Source organism: Eupeodes corollae, chromosome 2 (assembly GCF_945859685.1).
Source record: "Eupeodes corollae chromosome 2, idEupCoro1.1, whole genome shotgun sequence".
Lineage (NCBI taxonomy): Eukaryota > Metazoa > Arthropoda > Insecta > Diptera > Syrphidae > Eupeodes > Eupeodes corollae.
The window spans coordinates 9,632,331-9,660,298 of NC_079148.1; the positions used below are offsets into that span (position 1 = coordinate 9,632,331).

Below are 27,968 nucleotides of genomic sequence, written 5' to 3' on the forward strand. Positions count from 1 at the left end.
GACCAAAACATAAAAAACAAGGAATCTACAGAAGGAAGGAAGGGGAGGAAACCTAATACCCGTAACTCCAACCTGGGAGTGACAGGAATCCCCGACGCCAAAGCTAAGTAGCATTTTTTTTTCTTCTTCTTTACCTTCTATGGTCTTAAGTTTTTTTTTTTCACAGGTATCTATCTATGAACACAGGGACGAGCTAACGATGGACGAAACGACAGCATAACCCCACATAAAACAACGTATCAAATGAAGGACGAGGAATGGAATATCTGGTCTATAACTAGTTTTTCTAACCACGTTTTTTTCTATTTCAGGAGCAGCCACAACAACTTCTTGAAGGTTAATTTCCGTATCTAGGATTTCGTTGTTGAATCCAGGTATCGCATAGTGCCAATTTGTTTGAATGCTGCTTGTATTCAATAATTCTATGAAATGAGTGGATAAAATGTTTGCACATAGTTTATTATGCACTGCGGATTGTTTACTATTCAATTCCCACTCAAGTTTCCAAAAATCAGTGCCGGTTTTGCGGGTTGCCAGTTTAGAAGTCTGCAGTTCTTCATAATTCTTCTTTTTGTTTTTACATAGCTCCTTATATTGAGAGTTGGCCTCTAAGTAGTTTCTTCTAAATAATCCTTGGGAATTCCGGACACTTCTCAACCATGCAAATTATTTCTTACGGGCTTTTAAACATTCTTCATCAAACCAAGGCTCCTTTAAAAATTTGCTCATTTTTCCACAGCCTTGTTGTTAAGGGTAAGATGACTTTATTATTTTCTCTAACATAGGGAAGTAAATGATTATTATTATTTTTTAAAAATGCTTTATTTTGTGGCGAACAATTAAAACTTGTGATGTGGTTAATGACCCCAGACAAATGTTGTTTTACTCCAACAAATATTGGTAGAACTTGAACTTTTTGACTAAAAACTATAAATCATATGGACCAACGTCACACATTCATGAATTTTAAATAAGTTCTTTCGAGGATTGATTATAAAAAAAGAATCAACAAACAGAATTGTTATATTAATAAATTCTATCAAAAAATTCTTTGCATAATTTGCATATATTTTGAACAACCAACAAAGATCTGAGATAAAAATAAATACATACATTTTTTTCGTTTAAAGTATAGTTTTTTGTTTCTATTTAATATAAAATATTCATGAGTTTAAACAATTTTTCATTTTTTATAAAACAAATTAATTATTTCTAAGACAATCTCTTAACACAATAATATTAAGTATAATCATACAATACAAAAACACATATTTTAAGTACCATCTGGGAGAGTATAAGGAATAAATACAGGTATAAGGTTCTTCATAGAGAAACCTTTATAAATGAGATATTATTGGAATAAAAAGAGTTCAATATGTAAATATGTGTCATTAACTTTGTGCACAACCAAAAATCAAAGCAAACCTAAAGATTTCAAATTTCAATCGTGGAAAACACTGAAAACAAACCAATATTTTAGGGAGTAGAAAAGAAGATTGAATAAAACATATTAAAGTTGTCTTTCTTCCTTACCGACCGACGAGGTGTATTGCAAAATCAGTCTTCAACATCGGTTCCGAAGGTATTCTATTGGTAATGTGTCCAAAATTGAAAAAAGGCTTCTTATATTAATATATGTCCTTGCATTTTCGTGACATGACAAACAAGAACAGTAACTCCCAAACAAGTGAGTTAGTCTTAAAAATTTACTTGCCTGAGAGTATTTCTGAGATATTTGTATGTTTTTCAAAAAACATTTATGAAACATTTAACTCAGCTCTCTTAAAATAAAATAAAATATCTATCTATGTATACATATTTATAAAAGAAAAATACTGGCAAAAAGGATTCACTCAGTGTGATATGATGTGCAATGGAGTTACTTCTAACTTTGCTTAGAGGAATGGTCAGTTAAACCTACTTTTTTGCAGTAAAGCTAATCAAACCCTAAACACGAGGCAAAAGCTTTTCCTCATCCAGAGTGGGTCGTACTGCCAGTTTAGCTCCTTTGTTTGGATCATAGCCATACAAAAATATCGAAGCTATTACTAATGCAGCACCGGCAGAGAATTGTAGAGTTAAATTGAAATCGAATAGGTAAATAGATGCCACGCATGAAATAATGATTGCAAGCGAAGTTGCAAAGCCTTTCAGAATGTTGTCGGCATATTTTACAACAACAGCAACAATTAGACCTCCACCGGCCTGCAGAAGCACAAGATACCAAATGAATCCATCGTAACCGACGAAAAATCCGTCTTTGAGAATTCGATCTCCATCGTTTAGGAAACACGTGATGGCACCAAAGGGAATACTAAGTAAACTGAGTTGCACATTTCTCATCCACACTGAGATTTCTGCACCTTTGAGAATTTTCTCAAAGTATATACCCGCAAAACCGGACAAGAAACAAGCCCCTATCGCTGCCCACAAGCCTAGCATACGATTTTGTACAGGTCTCGAGGCAGCTGCCGCATAAGCAACATCGGGTTCTTCGGTCTGAGCTAACTGCACACAAACTATGCCTACAAGAAGCAGAACTAAAGCACCCCATTGAGTAGATAAGAGTTTACGACGCAAGATCACTACCGCGAACATTGCTGTTGTGAGAATTTTTAGTTGATATGTTACTTGGTACGTGGCAGCATCCAAATGCGATGCTGAGACATAGAGTAAGTTATTCTGCACGATGTAGACCATGGAAGGAACACACACTTTGAGTGTGTCAATGGGGTTTTCAATGATGGTCCTCTTGATGGTTTTCACGAATTTCCGTGCATCTTTGCCCTCCTCATTGAACACCAAAACAATGCACGTTATCAGTTTAGCCACCTCTGACATTAACACCGCTGTAAGAGAGACAAGAATTTTATTCAGTACTTAAGTAGGTCACTTGTAACTTGTTGGATTCTGGGCATCTTACCGGTTGAACTGAGGAACATATCCTTTGAACGAGTCCGTGAGTACCGCATGCTGAGTCCAAGAACAGCATTTTGTAGTGTTAGAGTGATTAGACTGACGTATTTTAAAGTATTTGCATTGACTAAAAAATCATTGATAAAATTAAAATTTACACTAAGTATTCTTTTATTTAGAACTTACCATGTATGGCCATTGCGTCTTTGATTTAATAATCGAATGATAATGATAAATAAAGAACCCTTTGTGATGTGTTCTTTTTTATTTATTAACTACAGACAGTCCGATTAGGAACATTTAAAAGTTAATAGAACCCAAAAAATCATACACGTAAACAGAAATTCTACTGGCAAAGTGTCAAAGGCGGTAGATAACAAAATTGGCATTTCTTCTAATGCAGGGCTGTTATGGAGGTTATCTTTTATTCTAAGAAGGAACTGCCAGCTTAGAGTTTATAATGATTTATAAATATTAAAATGAAATATCCCAAACAGTGGAATCCATTCGCAACTTGTTCTTATAAAGCAATATTCACATGAGCACGACCAACGAATAAACGAATATTCGTCGATTTTGACATTTCTTTCACATGAGAGTTTTTAATTCGTCGAGAATGAGCCACAGCCGAACACTGTTCACCACCGAAATCAAAACAAGAATGATTTTTTTAGGTTAAGTACGCACGATTATTTTATTCGGTGCGAGTGTGGATAATGTGGAACGAGAATAAAGTTTGACAGTTCGTATCAACTAATTTTTTTTCGCGACGAATAAATTTGTTTTTTTTTTTTAATTTATTAATATATGATATTAAAAAGTGAAAGTATGCATCATACATCAAATAGAAACTATATTGCTATCGTTTTGTTAAGAATTTGTGTGGAAATATGTCTTCAAACGTATATAAACTCACATTTTTTATTTCATTCGTCGTTCGCTGGTCGCGCTCATGTGAAAGCTGCTTAACATCTTTATTTAGTGAGCCAAAAATGGGCATTTAGTTTTAAAAGGTGTTTAAAAGCTTGTTTACTTTAAAAACGATTGGTGAAACCAAAATACCCCATTTTACAGTTTAAGATCCTGTTAAATGTTTAAAAGTTGTTAATATACTACTACAACCAAGTTAGCTTCTGATGTTTTAAAGCCAACTCAACTGAGGAAAGCCAAACAAATTCCAAACAAGCCAGAAAGGACTGCAACGCCCACATTCCAGAGACCAAAATTCATGCATGACCATGGCCGGAGTTAGAGGTCCAAAGGCTTCGGGCAATATACATAGAAGCGGAGGCCCTCTCGCTCCAAATTATTTTCAAAATAAAATAAAACAATTTTTTTTCACTAAATAATTTATTTATTTAGCATTGAATAAACACATATAAATATAAAGGGAAAAAAGAATTATCAAAAATTAAATTTTAGGGTTAACGAACTGAACCCTTCGAGCTTTTATCGCCGAAAAATCGTTGATGATTTTGTTGAAATCTAATTCTGGGAGTAAACCGCTTTCAATACTTAAGGGAGAAAGCTTCTATTTTTTATAATTTTTGAAAATCAGCGCTTTCCAGCACAATTTGTTACGATCAATTTCAAGGTTTGGGAATGTAGCTCTGAAATTTTGATTTTCAAGAATTTGGTAGTAAAATAGTTCCGGCCATTGATCTGTTCCATAGTAATTTTCCTTTTTGTATGAGTCAATCAAAAACACAAACTAAACCAACTCATTACCAAGACTAGGTTCTAAATCATCCGGATGCACTTTCACCAATTACTCTGCTGCAGCGTGCAAAATTTTCAGCATCCATCTTCTCGACGTGATTCAGGAATACAAAAATTGAACGTACAACTTCATAGGCATGCAATCTTTCAGTAAGAGAAACGGATAGCTGGTCAATCACTGGGATGAAGGCGAATACTTTGTATTTTCCTTGGGTGACAGATTTGCGTCTTGTGCTTTTCCGTAATCGAGCAGATTCAACCTCACATATCTCATTCCTTCTTACAACATTAAAATACACACATTTTGTAAAAAGTTTTATTTCTTGAGCTAAATTTAAATTATACCATAACAATTATATTTATTAACTATTTTATGCTTGCATGACAATGTTTAAACTGTCTCTTCCATCTCACTTTGCCTCTTATATGATATGAGTGAAACATTTGGAGGCACCTTTAATTTGTGTACAGTCTTCAAGTGATTGCGCATATTACTGTTGCTGGCAAACTCCTTGCAACACACCACGCATTCGAATTTTGAATGAGCCTCTCGAATATGCGCATACAGATCTTTTGCCTTTTCAAACAAACTCGAACAGAATTTACAGCCGTGCGTCTTTCTAACATGGGCAACGAGAAAAGATGAAGATGAAAAAGCTCGAGGACAATACTGGCATAAGTAAACCCGACTCTCATCTATTGGCAATTCATTTTGTCCATCTTGATTGAGTACATCGATGTTTCCAGCTTTGACCTCGACCGTTTCGTAGTTCATTATACGAACATCGCTTAATGTAACTTCGTCATTGTCTTCGGTATTTGTGTTCCTTTGCATTCCTGGAGCACTTGTGGAGCAGGCGAATTTAGTAACGATAAAGGAACCATTTTTGTCGATTTCATTTTCTTCTTTATTTCTTCTCTGGTATTTTCTTCGTGGTTCTGTTGATTCCTCTCCTTCGACTTCGCCTTCGAATTCCAAAAAATTATAGTTGATAGGTGCTGCATTATACTCCACATCGGGTGGATCAGCTTCAAGTGCGGGTAATGCGTTTGGTTCTGCAGTAGGAATCTTTTCTTCAATTTCGTCCGACGAAATCTCAGATTCTATGTACATTTCTTCGACAATATTTGACTCGGCGATTTCCTCTATAAGGTCACATTGGTCCTCTTCGTAGACGGTCACCTCATTAGAGTTTAGAACTTCCTCGTTCTGACCTTCTACATCTTGTCTCATAACTTCGTGGCCTTCTATAGTTTGACTTGCATCTTCCTCATCATGGTTTTCCGATTTTAATTCCAATAATTCTGGTTCGTAAAATTGTTTCTCTTCTTCGTGGACTTGTGCGAGGCTCAGGATTTTAGCATCGGCTTCTAATATTTTTTCAAAGAACAAATAGCTTTGTACGAGGTCATGTGTGCAGTTTTCGCATATCAACTCGGGTGCATTTTCGGCTGTAAACTGGACAAAATCAAAATATTCAATATTAGTGGGAATAGTTTATTGTTTATGTTTATCTTACTTCCATATCGGAGAATCTTTTAATCATCTCGTCTATTGATATGTTTTTTCCTTGAATGTTTATCTCATATCCATTGAGGTGGAAATGTCCAACTTCAAAGCATACTCTACAAAGATTTTGTGTTTGATTTTCCATAGTAAAGTTCTTATTTTCGATTTATAAATATATTTTATTTTGTAAAATAATTTGAATACAACTTTGTAAATAAATAAAACAAACTTAAATAGCAATACAGCGGTTTTTTGGTAGTGACACACCACTCACCAGCTGTTGGTGGTAATGAGTGTGTTCAGCAAATTTCCGTGAATAATTTAAGGACGGAATCATCGAACTTTTTTATTTCTTGAAATATAATGACTTTTTAGACTTACAGAATGAAGTGACATTATATTCTTATAACGTATAGTAATTGTTAAACAAGATATTGATTGGTTTTCCCAATTAGATAAAATATATCATATCTGACAGCCATTAAAAAATACAAAATTAATTATTTAAATAAGAGTAAAATGTCAATATTATCGCTATCATGCCAAAGAAGCCAATTTTTAAATAAAGAGAGTTAATTAAATCTACAAAAATAATTTTTTTTTTCAGGCGAAACAAACAAAATCGTATTCTCTTTGCAGATAATAAATTTTACTTATTTTTATGATTTTTTTGTTTTAAGAGTTTTCAGTTAAAAGTTTTATAAATAAACCGGAAACATGCTCGGGTTTAAAAAATAAAAACACACAATTCAAAAGAATAATATTATATTATTTTTAATATTAAGAATTAAAACTCTCAAAATCTAATAATTTTATGTTGATTTTAAATATGAAATGCAAATATATGGAAAAAGAGGATGGGGACGATATGCAGGCGGGCTGTTTTTGTTGAAAGTATGGTAAACATCATACCTCGTCTTCGATGAAAGATTCATATCATTTCACTGGTTTGTTAGACAACTTTAGATAACAATTAATTTCATTTGTAATGCTTTATGTTGGTGCGAACTTTCATGTTGAAGATACAGTCAAATTAACCTACAAGAACTGATATAAGATTGAAAAATTTGTATAAATTGTTTGACAATAAAGACTCAAATGTCAATTTGAAGTTAATTCAGCGTTGTGCATTTCGAAGTCCTTTTGTCACTTTTATCTTGAGGAAAGTCGACTTACAAACACAACAAAAGTTCAGTTCATTTTTATTTGACTTATGTACATAGATGTATTTTAAAGTTCAGCACAATGAACCCATTCAGAATGCATACAAACATTTCTTTGTTTACTTAGCTAATTTGTTTCGCTATCATAATCACCAATTAATTGTGGTCCGATCATATTTTGACCAAATAATAAGTGGATACTTTTATATTCTACTAACTCCGCTTATCAATGGTTATAAATAACATCAATAATTATTTGAATAAAAGTTAAATTTTAATGGGTCCTTCTTAACAAAGATTTGTATTGACTCGATTTAATAAATTAATTTTACATGGAATTAAAGAGGTGGTCACTGACTTTAAGCACTGTAAATACTGGATAAGTGCCTCAACTTAAATGTCAAAAAATAAGAAAGAAGATGTTAGGAACACTTGAGCGAGAATCAATTATCCTGATTTCAGTCTAATTAAAGTACAATTAGTCCAAAAATTCTCCGTACAGCAGCTTCTGATATAAAATATTTGTTATAACAAAATATTAAAAAGTACCCTTGCCATGGCGAATAGTGCGTTGAACTGTCTGGCGAAACTGCTGGTTTACAGTAGTCGGCTTGACCCCAGAGTGAAGGTAATTTGCTACATGGCCCTTATACGGCCGATGATCGTTTATGGTTGTCCTATGTGGTTCAACGCTGCCCTTCCCAGATGGAGAAGTTACCGGTGTTCGAGCGGCAGTGTTTACGAAGCTGTACGAGCTAATATCAAACAGCCCAATCTTCTTACGGCATTACTGTTCTAACGAGGTCCTATACAACGGGGCTCGAATCAACAGAATTGACAATTTCGTGATAAAACTCGTTCGAGGTCACATTGCAAGAGCTATGTCTTCGACCAACAATTTAATTTTCGGAGCGTTCTATCCGAACGAGGAGTATTTTGAGAGTGCACGATTGAGCGGCTTCATTTCACTAGAGGCATTCCTCTTTTTAGATAGATGCGGTTTGATACAGGGTAGATTGGCAGTTCCACTAATCTACCACGTCAGACGACGAACCGTGGATAGGTGACTCCTGTACCATCGGGACGTGATGGCACTGGGCGGAACAGAGTTCCTTCGGTTCAGTAGGACTGTGTCCAAACGGGACCGAACTGATAGGGTAAAGCAGGAGAACCAGTTTTGGTGGCTTCAATCGGCACTTGATAGTGGGTATTCGGGATGGGGTTTGAAGGCTTGGCCGGTTTACATACTTGTTTTATAGTTTTAGGGTTTAGTTTTAAGAAGAATAGGCATGGTGGCACAAAAAAAAAAATAATAATAAAAAAAATAAAAAAACATAGAAAAAAAAGGAAAATAAAAAATGAAAAACAACAAATATTAGCTAGTTAGATTTGCTGCTATGGTTGTTCTAGCTTTGAGTAGTTTGTAGGTAGAATAGGTAGTTAAAGAAAGCTTTAAATTTTTTATTAAGGACATAATTTTAAGTAGTTTTTAAGTAAAAATAAAAAAGGATATTGATATATTTTTTTAATTTTCTAATGAATACAAAATAAATAAAATGGAATTGAAGCTAAATAGATCTTAAGGACGAAAGGCATAAGCATTAAGTATTATTGTTTAACTTGGAGTGTCCGTATGGGACCAGTAAGTTAGTTGTAAGTTATGGTTGATTAGGCTAGTTTTAAGAATTTTTGTCTAGCTTTAAGATAGGTTTAAGATTAAATTAATAAAAATGAATTTGCAAAAAAAATGTGCGTTGGACTGTCATGCTAGAGGTCTTCGGATCGATCCCCGCCTGTACCTTACTTACTTACTTAAGGTGGCGCTACAGTCCGGGGTGAACCTGGGCCTCAAACAACAAGCGTCTCCAGCCAGCTCGGTCCCTAGCTAGCTGTCTCCAGTTTCGCACTCCAAGTTGGTTGAGGTCCTCTCCCACCTGCGTGCGCCACCTGAGTCGCGGTCTTCCTCTACTGCGCTGTCCCTCGGGATTGGATTCGAAGACCTTCCGGGCTGGAGCGTTGATGCCCATCCGCTCTACATGACCTAGTTATCTAAGCCGTTGGACTTTAATTCTGCTAAGTCAGTGTCGCTGTACAGCCCGTACAGTTCGTCGTTATATCTTCTCCTCCATTCTCCATCTATGCGTACGGGACCAAAAATCACCCGAAGAATTTTTCTCTCGAAGCATCCTAAGACGCTCTCATCTTTCTTTGACAGGGTCCAGGCCTCAGCGCCATAAATGAGAACCGGGATGATGAGTGTCTTATAGATGGTGATTTTACATGCTCGAGAGAGGACTTTACTTCTCAATTGCCTTCTAAGTCCAAAGAAGCAGCGATTTGCAAGAGTTATTCTTCGTTTGATTTCAGTGCTGGTGTCGTTGTCTGCATTAATAGCGGTGGCTAGGTAGACAAAGTCCTTAACTACCTCAAAGTTATAGCTGTCCATGGTGAAGTTTTGTCCAAGACGTCGTCGTTCAGTGTCCTTTTTTTATGACAGCATATACTTGGTCTTGCCCTCATTGACCACTAAACCCATCTTCTTCGCTTCCGTCGCAATGCTCAAAAACGCTCCACTGACATCACGCTTTGATCTTCCAATTATGTCAATATCATCTGCGTATCCGAGTAATTGGATGGATCTTTGGAAGATTGTTCCTCTAGTGTTGACGGTTGAGTTTTGCACAATTCTTTCCAGAACGATGTTGAAGAAGTCACATGACAGTGCATCGCCTTGTCTAAAACCTTTTTTGACATCAAATGCATCGGTAAGATCTTTTCCGACCTTGATAGAGCAGCGTGCATTCTCCATCGTCATTCTGCACAAACGGATAAGTTTGACAGGGATGCCAAAACTAGACATTGCTCGGTAGAGCTCTTCCCTATAGATGCTGTCGTACGCGGCTTTAAAATCGATAAAGAGATGGTGGGTATCGATTTGAAGCTCCTGGTTTTTTTCCAAGATCTGCCGTAGTGTGCCACCTGTGCCGCCTGTACCACCCAAACTTTTATTCACGGGTACTGCCTCTTACGAGGACTCAACAAATTCTTCAAAACTAATTCTTGTCATAAAAGTGCTTTCTCAAATTACCCATTCAGAATCAGCATGTATACTGTATCTCCCCTCCATCCCTGATAACAGTACTCGCACATACTAATGGTTGAGTGTTGTAAGTCACTAGGCCCTATTTTATATTCAAAGCAAGTTTTTGGAGATCCCAATGCCAATTTTCTAAAATATGGTAAAAAGGTGAAGGTGGAAACTAATTTTTTTCAATACTACCTCTTTCTTTTTTACATTTATTCCTATAGTTAGAATAAAATAAGGCTGCTGTACGGAGATTTTTTGAACTATACGTACATATACATATGTATATGCATCTTAAAGTGAATTTGAAAATAAAGAAGTACTAAATAGAATAATATACTACTATGTCACGATGGTCTAGAAAGCAAAGTGTAAAGTCAAATACAGACATACAAATATGACTTAGTAAGTAAATTATAGTTATTTTCGAAGAAAGTAATATCACATCAAAAGTAAAAGAAAAGTGTTGTTTTAAATTGATCCAGGCCGATTTTGTTCAGTCAAAGTTGAACGTTACTTGAGGACTTCCATTATAAAATCGAAATTTTGTTTTTATTCACTCAAGGTTGACGTTTTCAACTGACGGTTTCCAGGTTTACAGTTAATCGACTTAAGATTTTTATAGCTCCCGAAAAATATTGAAGTTGATAAATAGACTTGAGTATTGACAGTGAAATATTAATTTATTTTTGTTTATTTTGAAGACTAAAAATGCTCACGAAGTGGACGTGAAAGTGGGAGTTCAGAAATGAGTGGTTTCCAAAAAAGTTCACTTTAAGTTTAAAGTTCGATTGTTTGCATAGCAGTTGAAACAAACAAAATTTAAAAACAAATTTCTAAAATAAAGTAAACAATCAATACTATGCATTATAGTTTTGAACAATATTTAATATAAAGTGGGGTATTTTAAACAAATTTGTGAGCAGAGTGCAATACCTTAAAGATCGGTATGTGATTGCCCAAATGCCGAGTATTATGACAGTGACGATACGATCAACCTTTATGTAATCTTATAGAAGGCCTTGAGCGCAGTTGAACCGCATATTGTCTAAAATTCTTAGTTCAAATCAATCAATCAAAAAAAAAATCAACAAATTTGATTATTAAACTGACATTCCTTACTTCATTTTTCACAGGGATATTTTTAAATTTTAAGGTAGTGCAACTTGAGTTTATAAACTTGAGATTTAAAAAGTAAAGTAGTCAATAAAAAGAAATTTCAACTTGGTTTCTTACTCTAGAGTTGATCAACTTAAAATGTTGCCTTAAATTAAGCAATAGTGCGAAAGAAATCGCCTTTAAAAGTTCATATTACTCAAAAACAATTGGAGAAACACTTTTTCACACACTTCAAATTTAACAAATTTTTTTTTTAATACAGTAGATCCTACTGTAGCTTATCAAGACTCTTTAAATCCATACATTCCAAACTGTAGTAGTAGTAAAATTTTTTGTTATTTTCAACTTAATACTTTTATACATACATCATATTTGAGTTTTAAATCATATAAACTCTGTTAAGATTTGTTTTCTATAGCTTATAGCCACGTAAATATAACTCGAGACTCTGTTCCAATCATACCTTGAAGGACAGCAATAACTTCAGCTTCATTTAGAGTTGCCTTTTCAAAATGTCTTATCCTGAATTCTCTTAGAACGGGACACCTGTCTAGGAAATGCTGTAAGTATATCTTCTTCTTCTCTCATGTTGCACAGGCTACATAATGTTGATGCGTTGCCTCCACACCTTTTTCCGTTGAGTGAGATAATACCGCATCTAGTTTTGAAAATCCATGATATTTTGTAAGGCTCCAAGTCATCTGATATGTATTGCGGTCCTATTAAATAATCCAATATCTTAAAAATTCGTGTGCTGCTTCCCCTCTGCTTCTTGAATTGCATGCGATTTCAGTTGATCAAGATTTTGTGAGTTTTTGACAATCCAATCTCTTTCATTAGTCATGTTCTCATCAAAGTGCAAGCCGAACCTATTTCCAATCATATTAATCTCCTTAACCCAAAAAAGTTGTTTTGCTAAGAGAATTTTGGTAAGTTGCTTAGGTAGTCCCGTGTCACTGTATTTAAATATAGTCTTTTGTGCATATCTAAGGTGTAAGTCCAGTGTGTAGTGCCCGTCTTCAGCTGCGGTTTCAATCGGTAATGCATAGTTTGGAGTGCATGATGGTAACTTTAAAACTCTTTTCAAAAACTATCGTTGTAACTTATCCACTTCATCAAAAGTTTCAAAACCCCAGACTTGTGCACCATAAGTTTGAATAGCTCTGCATGCTGCCAAAAAGAGTTTCCATTTTGAACTAAGGTTGATAAAAAATATCCTTGTTTCAACCCATATAGTGCTTCGAAGTACTCCGATAACTCCCTTCCTGTCCACACTGCTGTTTGAGTATCAGAGTATATGCACTCTAGCAGTTTTAAACATTTAGTTAGAAGAAAGCAGTCTTTCTTTTTTTTAACGAGCTTAATGTGTACAATAGACGCCAAGTTATAGATATTATCCACTGTAGAATATTTCTTTCTAGAGCCAGTCCGATATTTTGTTAATATGTATATTATTTTCTCCACCCAACTATACAACCTTATATTAAGGACTCCCATCATAATTTTTGCTATACAATTCATGAACGAAATTCCCCTGTTATTGCTTGGATCATATGAATCGTCCTTTTTGAAAATTGGAAATTCCAAACTGCTGCTGTATAAGACTATGGCCCTATTAGTACCCACTTATTGATCCAAGACTTGAGCGCTCAGTCAAAGACACCTTATCCGCGTGCCAGATAAAAACCCCGGTTGTTGCCGAAATGCCGGAGTCATAGTCCAGGCTGAATACATAGGTAAGTATTAATAAGGTAGGGTAGATTTGATACCGAAGCGACTTCTCTAGTTCCAAACAAAAAATCCAATATTAATAATCCAAAAAATAAATTAACTTAATGGTGCAACATTTTGTGAAGTTTTTACAACGGCTTATTTGGAAGCACTGTTCATAAAAGTATGATGGCATCAATTGAACCCAGGGGTGGGATCGGGTAAGGTAATTTGTGATAGGTGACAGTCACAATCAACAATTTCGGTCTGTGTAAAGTGATAGTCACCGGTGACAATCACGATTTGGTGACTTTTTCTGGTGACAGCTCTTTAGTTGTCACATTGGAAATTGATTTTTATTTTTAGTTGCTGAAATTTCAAGACAATATGAATGTGTTTGTGCCTTTGATTTTACCTTCTGAAAATGCTGAAAATGAAAATATTAATCATAATAGAAATGTCCGGCTCTTGAGGATTAAACTCTGCAATAAAATAAACATTCTTGATCTTCCAAGTCCAAAGTAAGTACGCATATGTGCTTTATATTCGTTCACATATAAATACCTATTTATTGTAACTTTTTTTTATTTATAATTAATGTTCTGGATTAAATAGATTCTTAAAAACTTTCGATTGAATAAGGAAACATTTTTACATATCCTACCGCTTCTAGATTTGTCAGCTGGAATGCGGTCAACACACATTCCCCCTATTCTTCGGTTAGCCGTGACTTTAAATTTTCTTGGAGGTGGTGGCTTCCAAAGGCAAGTTGGCGCTGACTGGTCAGCTCCAATGGGCCAAAGTACTGTTTGTGAGGTTATTTCTTTGACCTTAAAACAAATAGAGAGGAAATTGTGCCCACTTACAATGAAATTTAATCAATCGGCTTCAGAAGCAACAAAAATGTTCTTCTACGAAAAATATCAAATTCCTGCAGGTAGGATTTTGTTTCTTAGTAAAAATAAACTAATTTTAATACTTGTTTTTTATTATTTGCTTCCTAGTAATCGGCTGCATTAATGGGAGTCATATTATGATTCTCCGCCCTTCGGAAAATGAGCATGTGTATTTCAATAGAAAAGGAAAACATAGTGTAAACGCTATGATCGTAAGTCAAGTTTTTGATTCATTATTTTTTGTTGCCTTATCGAATATTTTTTTTCAATCTAGATCTGCAACGAGAACAGAAAAATTTCTGGCAATAAATGCAAAATATGGCGGGAGTGCTCACGACAGCTTTGTATGGAGACAGAGTGCTCAACGAGAAAAGTTAAATGCTGACTATTGTGCAGGCAGAACATCATCGTGGCTTCTTGGTACATCAAAACTTATGTGACCGTAATATGCTCTCATTTTTCTCTTTATTGTACATAAGGGGGTAGCGGTTACCCTTTACTCTAAAATTTTAATTTCTCCTTTTTCACCATGCTCATCACATCCAAAGCTCGTCACTCCACTCTTACCTTCGACTGCTGTTTCCATTCCACATTCATCTATGATGGCTTCATCGACACTATTTAAAACTTTTTCAGCAAAAGGTTCTCCACCAGTTTGTTTGATGGATTTTTTGTTTGCCATCAATTTTTGTTTTGTACTTTCTAATTGTCCAAATCTAGAAATAAATGTTAATGTTTTTGATGGTGGACCATTACCATTTAACAATCGAGTTAATTTCTCCCAAAACATTCTGTGGGCATCCCGTGAATTCACGTTTTTTGTTGAATAAGATTTGGCCAAATCGGGATTTTCTTCCATAAATGTGGTCGTCAGCTGTATTTGTGTTTTGTTTGCTGGAATCCTATTGATAAAAATTTCACATTTTTAAATAACTAATTTATGAGTTAAGTGTAAAATATTATTTTTACTTACATTTTTGTATTTTTTTAAAAACCCTTATCAACTAGACAACACAAATCTATTTGCCGGCAGACACAAACAGTATAAATGCCCACGTTCGCGATTGATTCACATATTCTATCCGCATCTAAAAATGTTTCAGATTCCCTTGAGTTGTTACTGCAACAGCTGTGTTTTTAAATAGTATTACAACACACAAACTTCCGATAGCTTCAGATCGGTTTTTGAATACAACCACTGAAATTGTAACAAACGTCAGTAAATTTCTACTAAAGTGACACCTAACACGGACGCAAAAATTAGTTTGATCACTTTTTATGATCACAAAGGTGACAATCAAAAATCACCTTAGCCGATTCCACCCCAGACCTCTAACATTACAACAAATTATAAATAAATTACTGAGGTGTTGTTTGCCACACTACCTTGGTACGGAGCATGCACCAACTCATCTGCAAAATATGGTCGAAAGAAAGCATGCCCGATTAGTGGAATCTCAGCATAGTGTGCCCGATACATAAGAAAGGAGACCCTCTAAACTGAGCCAACTACAGAGGCATCAGTCTCCTTAACATTGCGTATAAGATCCTCTCTGCCGTATTATGTGAACGTCTGAAGCCATTCGTCAACAACCTGATTGGTCCTTATCAGTGTGGCTTGAGACCAGGAAAGTCCACTATCGACCAAATATTCACACTACGGCAGGTCTTGGGAAAAACCCATTAGCTTCAAATCGATACCCACCATCTCTTTATCGATTTAAAAGCCGCTTATGACAGCATCTATAGGGAAGAGCTCTACCGAGCAATGTCTAGTTTTGGCTTCCCTGTCAAACTTATCCGTTTGTTCAGAATGACGATGGATAATACACGCTGCGCTATCAAGGTCAAAAAAGATCTTACCGATGCATTTGATGTCAAAAAAGGTTTTAGTCAAGGCAATGCACTTCTTCAACATCGTTCTGGAAAGAGTTGTGCAAAACTCAACTGTCAACACTAGAGGCACAATCTTCCGAAAGTCCATCCAATTACTCGGATATGCAGATGATATTGACATAATTGGAAGATCAAAGCGTGATGTCAGTGGAGCGTTTTTGAGCATTGCGACGGAAGCGAAGAAGATGGGTTTAGTGGTCAATGAAGGCAAGACCAAGTATATGCTGTCATCAAAAAAGTACACTGAACGACGACGTCTTGGACAAAACGTCACCATGGACAGCTATAACTTTGATGTAGTTAAGGACTTTGTCTACCTAGCCACCGCTATTAATGCAGACAACGACACCAGCACTGAAATCAAACGAAGAATAACTCTTGCAAATCACTGCTTTTTGGACTTAGAAGGCAATTGAGAATTAAAGTCCTCTCTCGAGCATCTAAAGTCACCATCTATAAGACACTCATCATCCCGGTTCTCATTAATGGCGCTGAGGCCAGAATGCTTCGAGAGAAAAATTCTTCGGGTGATTTTTGGTTCCGTACGCAAAGATGGAGAATGGAGGAGAAAATATAACGACGAACTGTACGGGCTGTACAGCGACACTGACCTAATTAGCAGAATTAAAGTCCAAAGGCTTAGATGGCTGGGGTCATGTAGAGCGGATGGACATCAACGCTCCAGCCCGGAAGGTCTTCGAATCCAATCCCGAGGGACGGCGAAGTAGAGAAAGACCGCGACTCAGGTGGCGCACCCAGGTGGGAGAGGACCTCAACTAACTTGGCGTGTGAAATTCGAGACAGCTAGCTAGGGGCCGAGCTGGCTAGAGACGCATGTTGGTTGAGGCCCAGGTCCGCTCCGGACTGTAGCGCCAACTTAAGTAAGTAAGTAAGTTGTTTGTCACACGGCAGCTTAAAACATCGTTAGTTTAATTAGCTCGTCTTTTCTATCAGTTGTAGTGCAAATATGAGAACATTTATAACAACATAATAAATTCAAAATTTAATTTTATTTGTTTAACTTTTAAACAAATTACAACCCAGCATTCAATCACATTTCTGTTAAACACCATCATCATTATGTACCTATAATTTATTACCATGATTATGATTTCCTTAATCCTGAATTTCGTAATACAAGTCGCTTTGATTTAAACAACAACAATTTCTTTTCATCAATTGGCTACTTTATGAATAGGCAAGAGAGAATTATCCAAGGAAAGGTTTTTCAACTTTCCATTTCAACCCCTTTCACCTGTTCCTTCTACAAATACGACTTAAATTCTATTATTGCCGGTATAGACTTTGGTTGCTATGTCACCTTGGTAAAGTGAATATTTTGTAAACAGAATGCCATACAAAGAATCAAATACCAACCCAGTATCAGTAACGTGCATATATCCGTCCACCGAAAGTATCCTCAAAACCTCCCTCAAAAAAATAGATTCTATTTTCTAACGTTAAGACAGAAAAATTGATACAATTCAAAAACAAAAACAATTAAAAACTACCTCAAAATAAATTTAATTTTCTCAATAAATCATATTTATAAGTAACAAACAATTAAAGCGTTGTCAATCAAATAAATAAATTTAAACAAAAACATTTTACATTTCTACTAACCCATTTCTGTATACACACGTCCCTTTACTTTATAGCTTCCGTGCAGAGACCTATCATGGAAAGCGCTAAGTTTTTCGAGGTGGTGGCAGAGTGACTTCAAAATATAATAAACATTGAATAAGATTGAAATTGCTTTGAATTGCAATAGTGTTTCGCGTGTGATTTTTCTTCTTCTATTTTTCAAATATCAATTGTCTAAAGTATAAATTTGATTCCGGGTTCACTTAGATAGTGTTTCGTGTACGTTATATTAAAATCTCTCTTTTAAGGGAGCCATCGATCCAACAATTTACATTCGAAGTTTTTAAGGAGTCTTAGAATGAATTGTTTCATTTATTAAATTTCGTGTTTCGTTGGTTGCGACGGAAGTGTCTGTGTCGCTAACGTGTTGTTTGTCAGAAGTAATAGCGAGTTGCAATAGGAGCATAATATTGCATCGGCCGGTCTTTTAAAAACCCATCAAAGATGAATAGCAAGACTAAGATTCAAGAGAAGAATAGGATGTGTGAGATTGACGATCACATATTTAAGTACTTCGAGATCAAACGGGTAAGTGGTCTGTAGTGTTTTATGGCAAAGATTACTTTTATATTTTCTTTAAAATAAGTTCAAACACCATTCTTATAGAATTGATGTGTGACTGTGTTTCTTAAAGTGTTTGAGAACCTTAAATAGTAATACCAGCCAAAAACTATTTATTATTTTATTCTAGTAGATAAATATGACTTCTAGCATATCTCCGTAGAGGCTACGCTAATTAGTCCCATAAACCTTTCCTTATGGTTTCAATTATGGTTTGGATACTGGCCTCTCAATGTTTCCATAGTTGCTGGTTTGTCAGCATAGATAATAGCATAGTCCCTTAAAAAACTAATCAAGAGCCTTGAAGTCGTTTGAACGAGGGACCAATTAACAGGACAACTTTTACCAAGTTGATTTTGAATTTAATTCATGATAATCTTTGTGAAAAGTTGTGCCGCCGCCATCTTGTCTGAACCAAATAATGGCGGTAGATCTTTGTGGTGCCCAAATTAAAAATGTCATAGCTCCAATAACAATTTGTATTTATTTATTTATTTATTGAATTCGTTAAAGAAACTAACGCTAGAACTTAAGACTAACTTTACATTTATTCTTGGATTAATAGATTTACAATGCTTTTAGCAATTTGCAAAAAAAAAGCTAAACTGAAGTATTGAAAAAATTTACTTCAAATGTTTTACTTTTAAAGTAATACTTGTTGTAAACTGAAATCAATTGGTTGAGGGGACTGTTTTTACCATAGTTCGATGTGCTTGATATAGGACGTAAAGGAACTTGTCTTCTAATACTTGAACGGCTATAAAGAAAGTTTAATTGTTCCAAAATTGATGGTGATAGCACAGCTGAATGTACTTTCTGTGTTTAGAATGCGGTGGAAGATTTATGAGCGTGAGACTATGATTGTAGGGCGGAAGTTTGAGCCTATTGGACCATGTGAGGAATAGAGGCAGAAGCGCATGAATCTTATTTGTACTCCTTCCATTCTGCAGCCATATTCCAATATGGGTCTTACAAATGATATATAAAGAAGTTTAAGAATATAAGGGTCTCGAAAATCATGTAAAAACCGTTTTATAAACCCTAGTGTCTTATTTGCTTTTTTAATAACATAGTGATAATGATATGTAAAAGTTAATTTTGAGTCAATAAGTCAATAAGAGTCAGAGAAAGTAGACACTTTAGTCAAATAAGAAGAGTCTAATTGATAATTGAAAGTCAAAACATTTTGTTTGCATGTAAAACACATTGATTTACATTTGTCTATGTTTAGTAAAAGCTTATTTATAAAACATCCTTCTCGAAAACTATTTAGATCATCTTGTAGTGAGTCAATAGGTTGGAGAATTTTAATTTCATTAGCGTAAATTAAAACAGATTAAATAAATTAAATTGGTCGGCGCAACAGTCCGTTGTGAATCAGGGCCTAGTGACTTACAACTCTCAACCATTCCTGTATGCGAGTACTGTTGTCAGGAATGGAAGGGACCTACAATTTTTATTTTTTTTTAAATTATTTTTTTTTTAAATTAAGGTGGCACAGGCAGGGATTGAACCCAAGACCCCTTGCATGACAGTCCATCGCACTAACCATCATGCCACGGGTACTACAGATTAGTGTTTTATAATAGAAGGCAAGTCTTCAACGTACAAAATAAACAGTAAAGGTCCTAAGTGGTTACCTTGTGGTACGCCAGAGTTGGTACCTATACAAATATGATGACCGCTCGTTCCTAAAAACTGCGCTGTATGATCTATTATATAAGTACGACGAAACCCAACTAACAAATTTATCGTTAAAGCTTTGGGATTTAAGTTTGAAAGTTAACGTTTTATGGTACAATTTATCAAAGGCCTTTCTGAAGTCTGTGAAGACATATTCAACTTGTTTCCGTTTTTCAAACGAATTTATACAAAAAGAACTGAAATGAAAGAGGTTAGTGACTGTTGACTTATTTTGAACAAAATCATGTTGACTGTGGCAAATTAAAGACTTACAAATAAACGATATGACACAAATAATGAACTCAAATAACTTAGGGATGACGAACAGTTTTGCAATGGGACGATAATTTTGTATTTCATTTTTACTTCCCTTTTTATGTATCGGTGTTATGAACGAACTCTTCCAAATTTCATGAAAAATAAAAGATTTGAGCGATTCATTAAAAAGAATATGAAGAGGATAGGATAAATAGCATTTTTTAAAAATATAAGAAGGTAAACCATCTTTACCAGGGCTATAAAAAACGTCATTTTCTGAAGCTTTGCGAAGGATTTCATCTTCAGAGATCCAAAGACTAATTGAATTCAAATGAGGGAAATTTTGTGAGAAGGCCAATGACTCAGGCGTTTGACAGGAGTTCGCAACTTCGAAAACATCTTTGAAAAAATTTGCAAACATATTTGAAATATTTTCGGAGTCATGGATAATTGTTGAAAAACATGCAGTTTGGATAACAGTCAGTATTTCTCTTATTATTAAACTAGGTCCAAAAGTTTTGTGGGTTGTTTTTTATGTCGGTTTAAGTATTTAAAATAAAGAATATCTCAATAGTCAATAAACACATTTCTTAGCTCATTGTATTTTACCAAGTCATTATCAGCTTTTGTTTTATTATATTTGATCCGGGCTTTGTTTCTTTTATTTTTTAAGTTTTTTGAGCAAGAGTCAAACCATGGAGGAGATTCAAAAATATTTCGCGGTTTTCGCAATGGTGTGGCCCCATAAAAAAAAGTTAAAGAGAAAACAGTTGAATTTATAGCTCATAGCATTAATTTCACAGTTCTCAAACAAATGACTCCAGTCAACATTACATAATAGGTTGAAAGGTTCATTAAGTCTGCATTTTTTAAAGTTAAATTCAAGATTTTCTTTGGAGCAATTAGAAACATTACAAACATTTAAATTAAAAAGTAAGGTCTAATGCTGGGTGATGTCGGTCTTCTTCGACAAGTAGACCGTCAATTGTCAAGAATTCATTGGAAGAGGAAATGTTAATAGGAGATAGATAGTTCTCATGCGTCTGTTTAGTCCAGATCAAGTTTGGAAGATTGAAATCTCTTAAGACTATAGTAGCTCGTCTTGTTGCTCAATTTGATCGCTTATTTTGTCTATGCAATAAATTAAGTTTTTATAAACGTTGTTAGGAGAGCTTGGAGGTGTACAGCTGTGGACAACTAATTAGAAACACAAATTTAATTCACTTTTAAAGCAGTATCTGTATTTTTTGTTTATTTTTTTTTCAAAATATATTTTTTAAACTTAAAACAATGTTTCCCAAACATGACATTTATTTCATATGACAGGTTCTGCGAAAAACACAGCGTTTATTGATGGACAACTAATTAGAAACAAAGAGAAAAAATATATCTTTTTATAAAATGTATAACTTTATAATACCATTTACCTTATATTTATCTTTAATACCTTGTTGCGAAACTTTTTTGCTTCAAAACTTCCCGACATCTACGTTTCATTGATGAAATAAGCCACTGCACTGCTCTACGCGTATAGCCTTCCAAGGAGCTCATTATTATCTTTAATACCTTCGAAAGAACATCATTGTTGGAGTTATTTTTGAGAGCAACAACTTCTTTAACATCTGCCCGAAGATGCTCATCGGATTTAGGTCTGCACTTGATGATGCTCATTCCAGAACTGTAATCGATTGGTCCCTAAAGAACTGTTTCGTAATTCCAGCAGTGTGCTTGGAGTCGTTGTCTTGCTGAAACTTCAATATCACTGGCATGTTTTCATCGGCCCAATCCACTAATCGTTTCTTAAGAATGTCAATGTATTTAACGGCTGTCATTATTTCATCGATTCGATGGATTGGGCCAGCTCCATACCACGAGAAACAACCCCAACCGTTAAGGGAGCCGCCTCCATGCTTAATTATTCGAAAAACATATTTAGGGTGGAACGCTGTTCCTTTTGACCTTCGGACATAACGTGCACCATCTTGGCCGATCCTATTTATTTTAGTTTCGTCACTCACACTATGTACTTCCATTCGTTTGTTGTCCATTTGGCATGCGATCTTGCGAACTCTATTCTAATTCTACGTTGCCTTGCGGTTACTAATGGTTTCTCCCGAGAAACACGACCATGCAACCCATCTTCCACCAATCTTCTTCTGATTGTGCCTGGCCCTAGCGAGACATCGAATGCAACCGAGTGTTGGCTTTGTATCTCTGTGGAGCTTATTTTTGGGTCTTTTTTGGCTAGCCTACTAATTGCTCGATCTATTTGGCAGCTTGCCTTACGGGCCCATTTTTTAGGAGGTACATTGTCAGCAGTCCCGAATTTTTGAAAATGCCTAATTGCATTGAAAACTTTCTTTACAGAACAGTTCATTTGAGATGCAATTGCTCTATAGGACATTTTAAGCTTCCAAAGCTCAAGAATCGCTTTCCTTGTAGGAAGATCACAACTCCTTAATTTTCCCATTGCAATTACCTCCAAAATTTAAAAATTATTCTTTAAAAACGTTTGCAGACAATTCAGAATTTTCTACATACCAATGCAAAATAAAAAGATTGTTTTTATTTCACCCAAATCAATCAACTGTTTCTAATTAGTTGACCAGTTGGAACGAACACTTTTTACACTCTACCTTGATTTTATTGTGTACGTTGCAAAGACTTATGCACAAATGATGCTTTTTCAAACAATTATCAAATGACACTTGCATTACACCGTTTTGGATACCGCTATTCTAGTCACACTTGATAAAGTGAATGTGGAAATGGGAAGCTAGTAATGTTTCTAATTAGTTGTCTACAGCTGTATATATGTGGCGATAATGTATAGCAGTACTGTCACAGTTTTAACTTTTATGCAAAGTCGTCAACCAAAGTGCATATCAAGCAATTTTTTACGGCAAGAAAAAGTCCACCTCCTACAGTGCTGATGTCATTTAAGCAGTGTCTATCACGTCTGAACACTTGATGATTTGAATGGAAGAGTTCAGTATCCAAGAATATATTGTTTAGCCAAGTTTCAGTCAAAATGATTATGTCGTGTGGTATATTTTTGTAGACCTTATTGATCTTTGTCCGTTGACATTTTATTAATATTTTGTTGTTATGCAATTTGGGCAATATTTCCCAACCCTTGGGCATTACAACTTTTTGAGTTTTATGACATTTCAAATTTAAAAGAAACAATCGGTCTAATTACCCAAAATCACGCCAAATATCAAAAATGTTATACCGCCTAAAAAATTGCACTATCGCCCAAAAACCTTTTCAAAAGAAAATGTCAAAAAGCACAAAATCAATGTCATATTGCACTGTTCGATTTTAATATGTTATAACGCCCAAATTACTAATTGACATATCGCCCTAAAAATGTCATGTGTTTCAACATTTAGACATTCTGACAAAATGTTTGTTCACTTATAGAAAGTGAACTAAAACGAATAGCAATACAACCCCCTTTCTTGGACCTCCTATAGAATATTGGATTGGTGCGAGGTTGTGTGTATGCAAAGTATGCGTTTAGACATTGGAAGTAGGTTTGGGTGGTATGCCATTTTATTTGGGCTTTTTGACGTATTTCTTATGACTTTTCTCTTTTTGTGCTCTATGTCATAAGAAACGAATGAAACTATAATCGTCGAAATGCCCAAAATAGATGGCACAAAGACTAACCCCTTTGTTATTAAACAAAATTGAAAAATCTTTTGGGCAAATTGACAACTAACAATTTTGGCGTTATGGCATTCGCTTTGCGTTTTTTGGTGGCTTTTGTTTACTTTTTGGACTTTGTGACTAATTTTGGACATGAAATTTTTGGATTTGGGTGTTATGGTTTTGGGTGAAAATACATAACGCCCCAATTTTTGGAAATACAAAATCAGTCATCATGGCTCTATAGCACTCACCATTAACGGCACCTACTTCCTCATTTTCATTGTACAGAGCCGCCACCGGCCGGCGGTATAAACAGATTTGTTTGTTTCAAAGTAAGTTTACAAAACATGGAAGTAGGGTTTTGACATATGAAAGCCTTGTTTTGACATTTAGCCACTCATGACTCAAACCTTATGAACAAGAAATAACAGTCTTATGTTTAAATCGAAACTTCTTATGAAGTTTGAAAACACCTATTTTGAATTCAATGATGACAATTTGAAAATTTTGACATTTCTCGATGTTTTTTTTTTGACCTCGAAATCTGAAGTTTTTTGAAACTAATAATTGTTTTATTATCTGCCAGTTATCTCAATTAAGGTATTCACCTCGTTCAATAAGGTATCTAAAAATGTACCTTCCCAGGATACATTATCCAACACGAGATTGAACGCAGCCGTTTACTTCAAATAAATTTCGTTTTACAGATCATAACATCATAGTTATGTAGAAATGAACAAAAAATTAAAAGAAATTAAAACACGAGTATAGAATTAAAAATTATGTTAATTTATTAATTATCTACGAATTTATTTCATATTATCTTATCATTAGAAAATTTTTTTTTTATTAAAAATATTCTTAAATTATATTTCTATCATCCATTCTTATCTTCTTTATCAGAGGCTAGGTAAAGGTGCTTATGGTATTGTTTGGAAGGCTTTGCACAGAAAAACAAATCAAACTGTAGCTGTGAAGAAAATTTTCGATGCTTTCCGAGACGAAACCGATGCACAGCGAACATTTCGTGAGATAATGTTCCTCCGAGCATTTCGTGATCATCCGTGTATTATTCAATTACATAATGTTTATAAGTAAGTTTCCTATAATATTTCCTAATGTAATATTATCTTATGATTCTTTTACCTATTAAGAGCTTCTAATAATCTTGATATATACCTGTCATTTGAGTTTATGGAGAGCGATCTTCATAATGTTATTAAAAAAGGGAATGTCCTAAAAGATGTCCACAAGAGATATATTTTTTATCAACTCCTTAATGCCATCAGTTATATTCATTCCGGAAATGTCATCCATCGTGATTTAAAACCCAGTAACGTCTTGATTGACACTAAGTGCAAGTAAGCATAATTTCAGGTTTTAGACCCGGGGCATTCTTGCGTCGTTTTGACTTGCGGTGACACTTCGGCACCCTTTAATGCTGTTTTTTTTTTTTTTCAAGAACACAGTTTTCGTGAAAATTACTAGTTTCTTTTTATAACCTGTGACTGCTGTGACGTCAAAAAACTCACATGTTTGCATTGAAATATTGCCGCAACACACCATCAACCGCCTCAAAATAACGCAAGTGTGCACAGGGTCTTAAATGTCTTTTATCTAACACCTGATATTACTTTTAGTTGCAAGCTAGCAGATTTTGGTCTAGCCCGTTCTGTATCATATCAACAAATGCGCGATGCAGCAACTGACGCAAATGAATCTCTCGAACCAATGCTCACTGATTATGTCGCAACCAGATGGTATCGGGCTCCCGAAATTTTGATAGCTAGCAAAAGGTAAGAACAAACTTTATCATTAATGCGTTCTTTATGGATCAAAGGAATATTAAATTAAGGTATACCAAGGGTATTGACATGTGGAGCCTGGGATGTATACTCGGAGAAATGATTCGTGGCAAGCCCATATTCCAAGGAAATAGCACAGTTGATCAAGTTGGCAGATAAACTCAAATTACCATAATTAAATATATAATTTACCGTTATCTTTTTATCAGATTGAGAAAATTGTTTCCGCATTACCAGAAGTTACAGAAAAAGACATTATTTCTGTTGGCGCTGGTTTCGGTTCAGCTCTTCTAAGTAAAACAATACCTGGAAAAAGGTAACACACAAAATTCCATTGCAATATAAAGATGTTAATTTAATTTATTAGCACAACAACACTTGATGAGCTCCTAATTGATGGAACAACCGATGCCAACGACCTTGTAAAAAGACTTCTAGTTCTTGATCCTATGGCCAGACTAACAGCTATTGAATGCCTAGGACATAAATATGTTGAAAGGTGCGAACAAAAATAATATATCGCAGAATAAACAAAAACTCCTATAACAAGAATCAAAGTCACATAAATTCTAACTGCTGTTTTTTATAGATTCCAGGACAGAATTGAATTAATAGAGTTAAACTCTGACGTCAAACCACCCTTTCATGATGACATTCGTTTAAGTGTGAATGAGTATCGATCAAAGTTATATGAAATTATCCAGCAGACGGAAAAATCCACGAATAAAAGTAAAAGGTATGTAACTGTCACTTTTGGTTAATAAGACAATGACTTTGTGGCGGCATTGGGCTATAAATAAAAATAAAAAAAAGAAAATAACACTAAAAGGTTCACATATCATGATAGGTAAATTTTATCTGTGGCCTTATAGAGTTTTGTTAGATATAGCATATAGGTAAGGTATACTATAATCATGAATATGTGTAGACTATAAAGGTACCATAAATTAAAGATTATGGAATAATTGTACAACGTAGTCAAATTATATAAATATTTTATATACAAATTTTGTTTAATATTTCATTCTATTTTCTTTTTTTCATAACACGATATATATTAATTTAAATTTTTTGTTTCAATTTAATAGAGAACCATCACGGACTGTCATTAATAAGTCAAGTGACATTATTCCTTCCAATTTTAATACTTATGAAGAAAAATTTAAACGAAATGCATACAGATCTCAAGAATGCAAACCTTGTTTATCCAATGATGTGACATCACAACCTAAGGCTACGATTAGCAGAGCATCAAACAAAGTAAAAATGACCCCACCTCCTCCACGTATGATAACTTCAAATAATGGAATTTATAGAAACCCTAAGAAGAAAATTACATCAAATCTTATGAATGACCATTATCAGCCGGATTTAAAAATTGACACGGTCCTTTCAAGGTCAAAGTATTCAATGCAATCGTCGGTTAGAAATGGTCAAAGCGCCACATCCAAAAATACAAGTTCATCTCCGGAATTAGTAGGAATTCAACGATTACATTCAAAATCCAATATGGTGGTAAGGGAGAAACGTCATTCAATTGATGGAAGTTATAACTACGTTCAACCCGCCAATCGATTAGTATCTCAAGCTAATCAACCATCCGAGAAAGAAAAGTCAGTAGCTATGTTTTCAAGCCACAACAATAGTCATCATTTAACCAACAGACACCGCGAAAAATCAAAGATTTCAACATCAGGGTTTCGAAAGAGCTACCAAAATATTAACGCGTATCATGATAATCAAATCTTTTCTTCTCCAAGCAACAAAAAATCAGTGCCACCATCATCAATGGAAGACCTAACAATGCTAAACGATGGAAGTAATTACTATGTGAAAAGATTAAAAAGGTTGGAAGAACAAATCGAGAAACACAAGAAAGAAGTTAAAGCATTTTGCAGTGAGAATTCAAAAAATTCAAAAAATAATCCATTACACAAAAGACAATCAGAATCGAATATTGAGCAGAAAATAACTTACAAGGACAAATATTACGTTAACGGAAACGGAACCTCAAAGGCTTTGCAATTTCATCCCAAAACTGATGCCAATAATTTAAGCAAATATTATTCAAAGCAAAGTTCTTCTGGGCGTTTTGATTATTTATTTGTCAATGATGATCAAATTAATCGCCGTGAAGCCATAGTTTCAAAATATGGAGACAAAAGACCGACAAAAATTATGTAGTTTATAAAAGAAAAATTAACCTGATCTATACAAGAATTGTTTATTTTGTAAGTGATTTTTGACCTTTAAGAAGTACATACATACATACATCGTTATATGAAGTGAGAATATGGTTGTTTTATTTGCATTTTAATTCAGCAATATTTTAAGACTTTATCTTTA

At 34.7% G+C, this 27,968-nt stretch overlaps 3 protein-coding genes across 3 annotated transcripts; 1 reads left to right on the forward strand and 2 right to left on the reverse strand.

Annotated features, from left to right (window-relative positions):
- Positions 1 to 1,130: 1,130 nt before the first annotated feature.
- LOC129947455 (UDP-N-acetylglucosamine transporter) lies at positions 1,131 to 3,289 on the reverse strand. The gene is made up of 3 exons (XM_056058015.1): positions 3,103 to 3,289; positions 2,924 to 3,043; positions 1,131 to 2,849 (listed from the first exon to the last, which is right to left on the reverse strand). Exons 1-3 carry the CDS (start codon positions 3,113 to 3,115, stop codon positions 1,948 to 1,950), a joined length of 1,035 nt encoding a protein of 344 aa, XP_055913990.1. The 5' UTR covers positions 3,116 to 3,289; the 3' UTR covers positions 1,131 to 1,947.
- A 1,640-nt stretch (positions 3,290 to 4,929) lies between these two features.
- LOC129945948 (zinc finger protein 652) lies at positions 4,930 to 6,504 on the reverse strand. Its single transcript, XM_056055932.1, has 2 exons — positions 6,156 to 6,504; positions 4,930 to 6,094 (listed from the first exon to the last, which is right to left on the reverse strand). The coding sequence occupies exons 1-2, from the start codon at positions 6,288 to 6,290 to the stop codon at positions 5,027 to 5,029; spliced, it is 1,203 nt and encodes a 400-aa protein (XP_055911907.1). The 5' UTR covers positions 6,291 to 6,504; the 3' UTR covers positions 4,930 to 5,026.
- Positions 6,505 to 17,416: 10,912 nt separating this feature from the next.
- LOC129948212 (extracellular signal-regulated kinase 7) lies at positions 17,417 to 27,914 on the forward strand. Its single transcript, XM_056059115.1, has 9 exons — positions 17,417 to 18,186; positions 24,721 to 24,911; positions 24,972 to 25,178; positions 25,458 to 25,613; positions 25,673 to 25,769; positions 25,832 to 25,938; positions 25,990 to 26,121; positions 26,212 to 26,358; positions 26,711 to 27,914. Exons 1-9 carry the CDS (start codon positions 18,103 to 18,105, stop codon positions 27,804 to 27,806), a joined length of 2,217 nt encoding a protein of 738 aa, XP_055915090.1. The 5' UTR covers positions 17,417 to 18,102; the 3' UTR covers positions 27,807 to 27,914.
- Positions 27,915 to 27,968: the final 54 nt, after the last annotated feature.

Coding starts and splice junctions, on each gene's coding strand:
- LOC129947455 (XM_056058015.1), bottom strand. Junction 2,850..2,923: donor TATGTTCCTCAGTTCAACCG/GTAAGATGCCCA, acceptor TCTCTCTTACAG/CGGTGTTAATGTCAGAGGTG.
- LOC129945948 (XM_056055932.1), bottom strand. CDS start 6,290: ATGGAAAATCAAACACAAAATCTTTGTAGAGTATGCTTTGAAGTTGGA. Junction 6,095..6,155: donor AAAGATTCTCCGATATGGAA/GTAAGATAAACA, acceptor GATTTTGTCCAG/TTTACAGCCGAAAATGCACC.
- LOC129948212 (XM_056059115.1), top strand. CDS start 18,103: ATGAATAGCAAGACTAAGATTCAAGAGAAGAATAGGATGTGTGAGATT. Junction 24,912..24,971: donor CAATTACATAATGTTTATAA/GTAAGTTTCCTA, acceptor TTACCTATTAAG/AGCTTCTAATAATCTTGATA. Junction 25,770..25,831: donor GAAATAGCACAGTTGATCAA/GTTGGCAGATAA, acceptor TCTTTTTATCAG/ATTGAGAAAATTGTTTCCGC.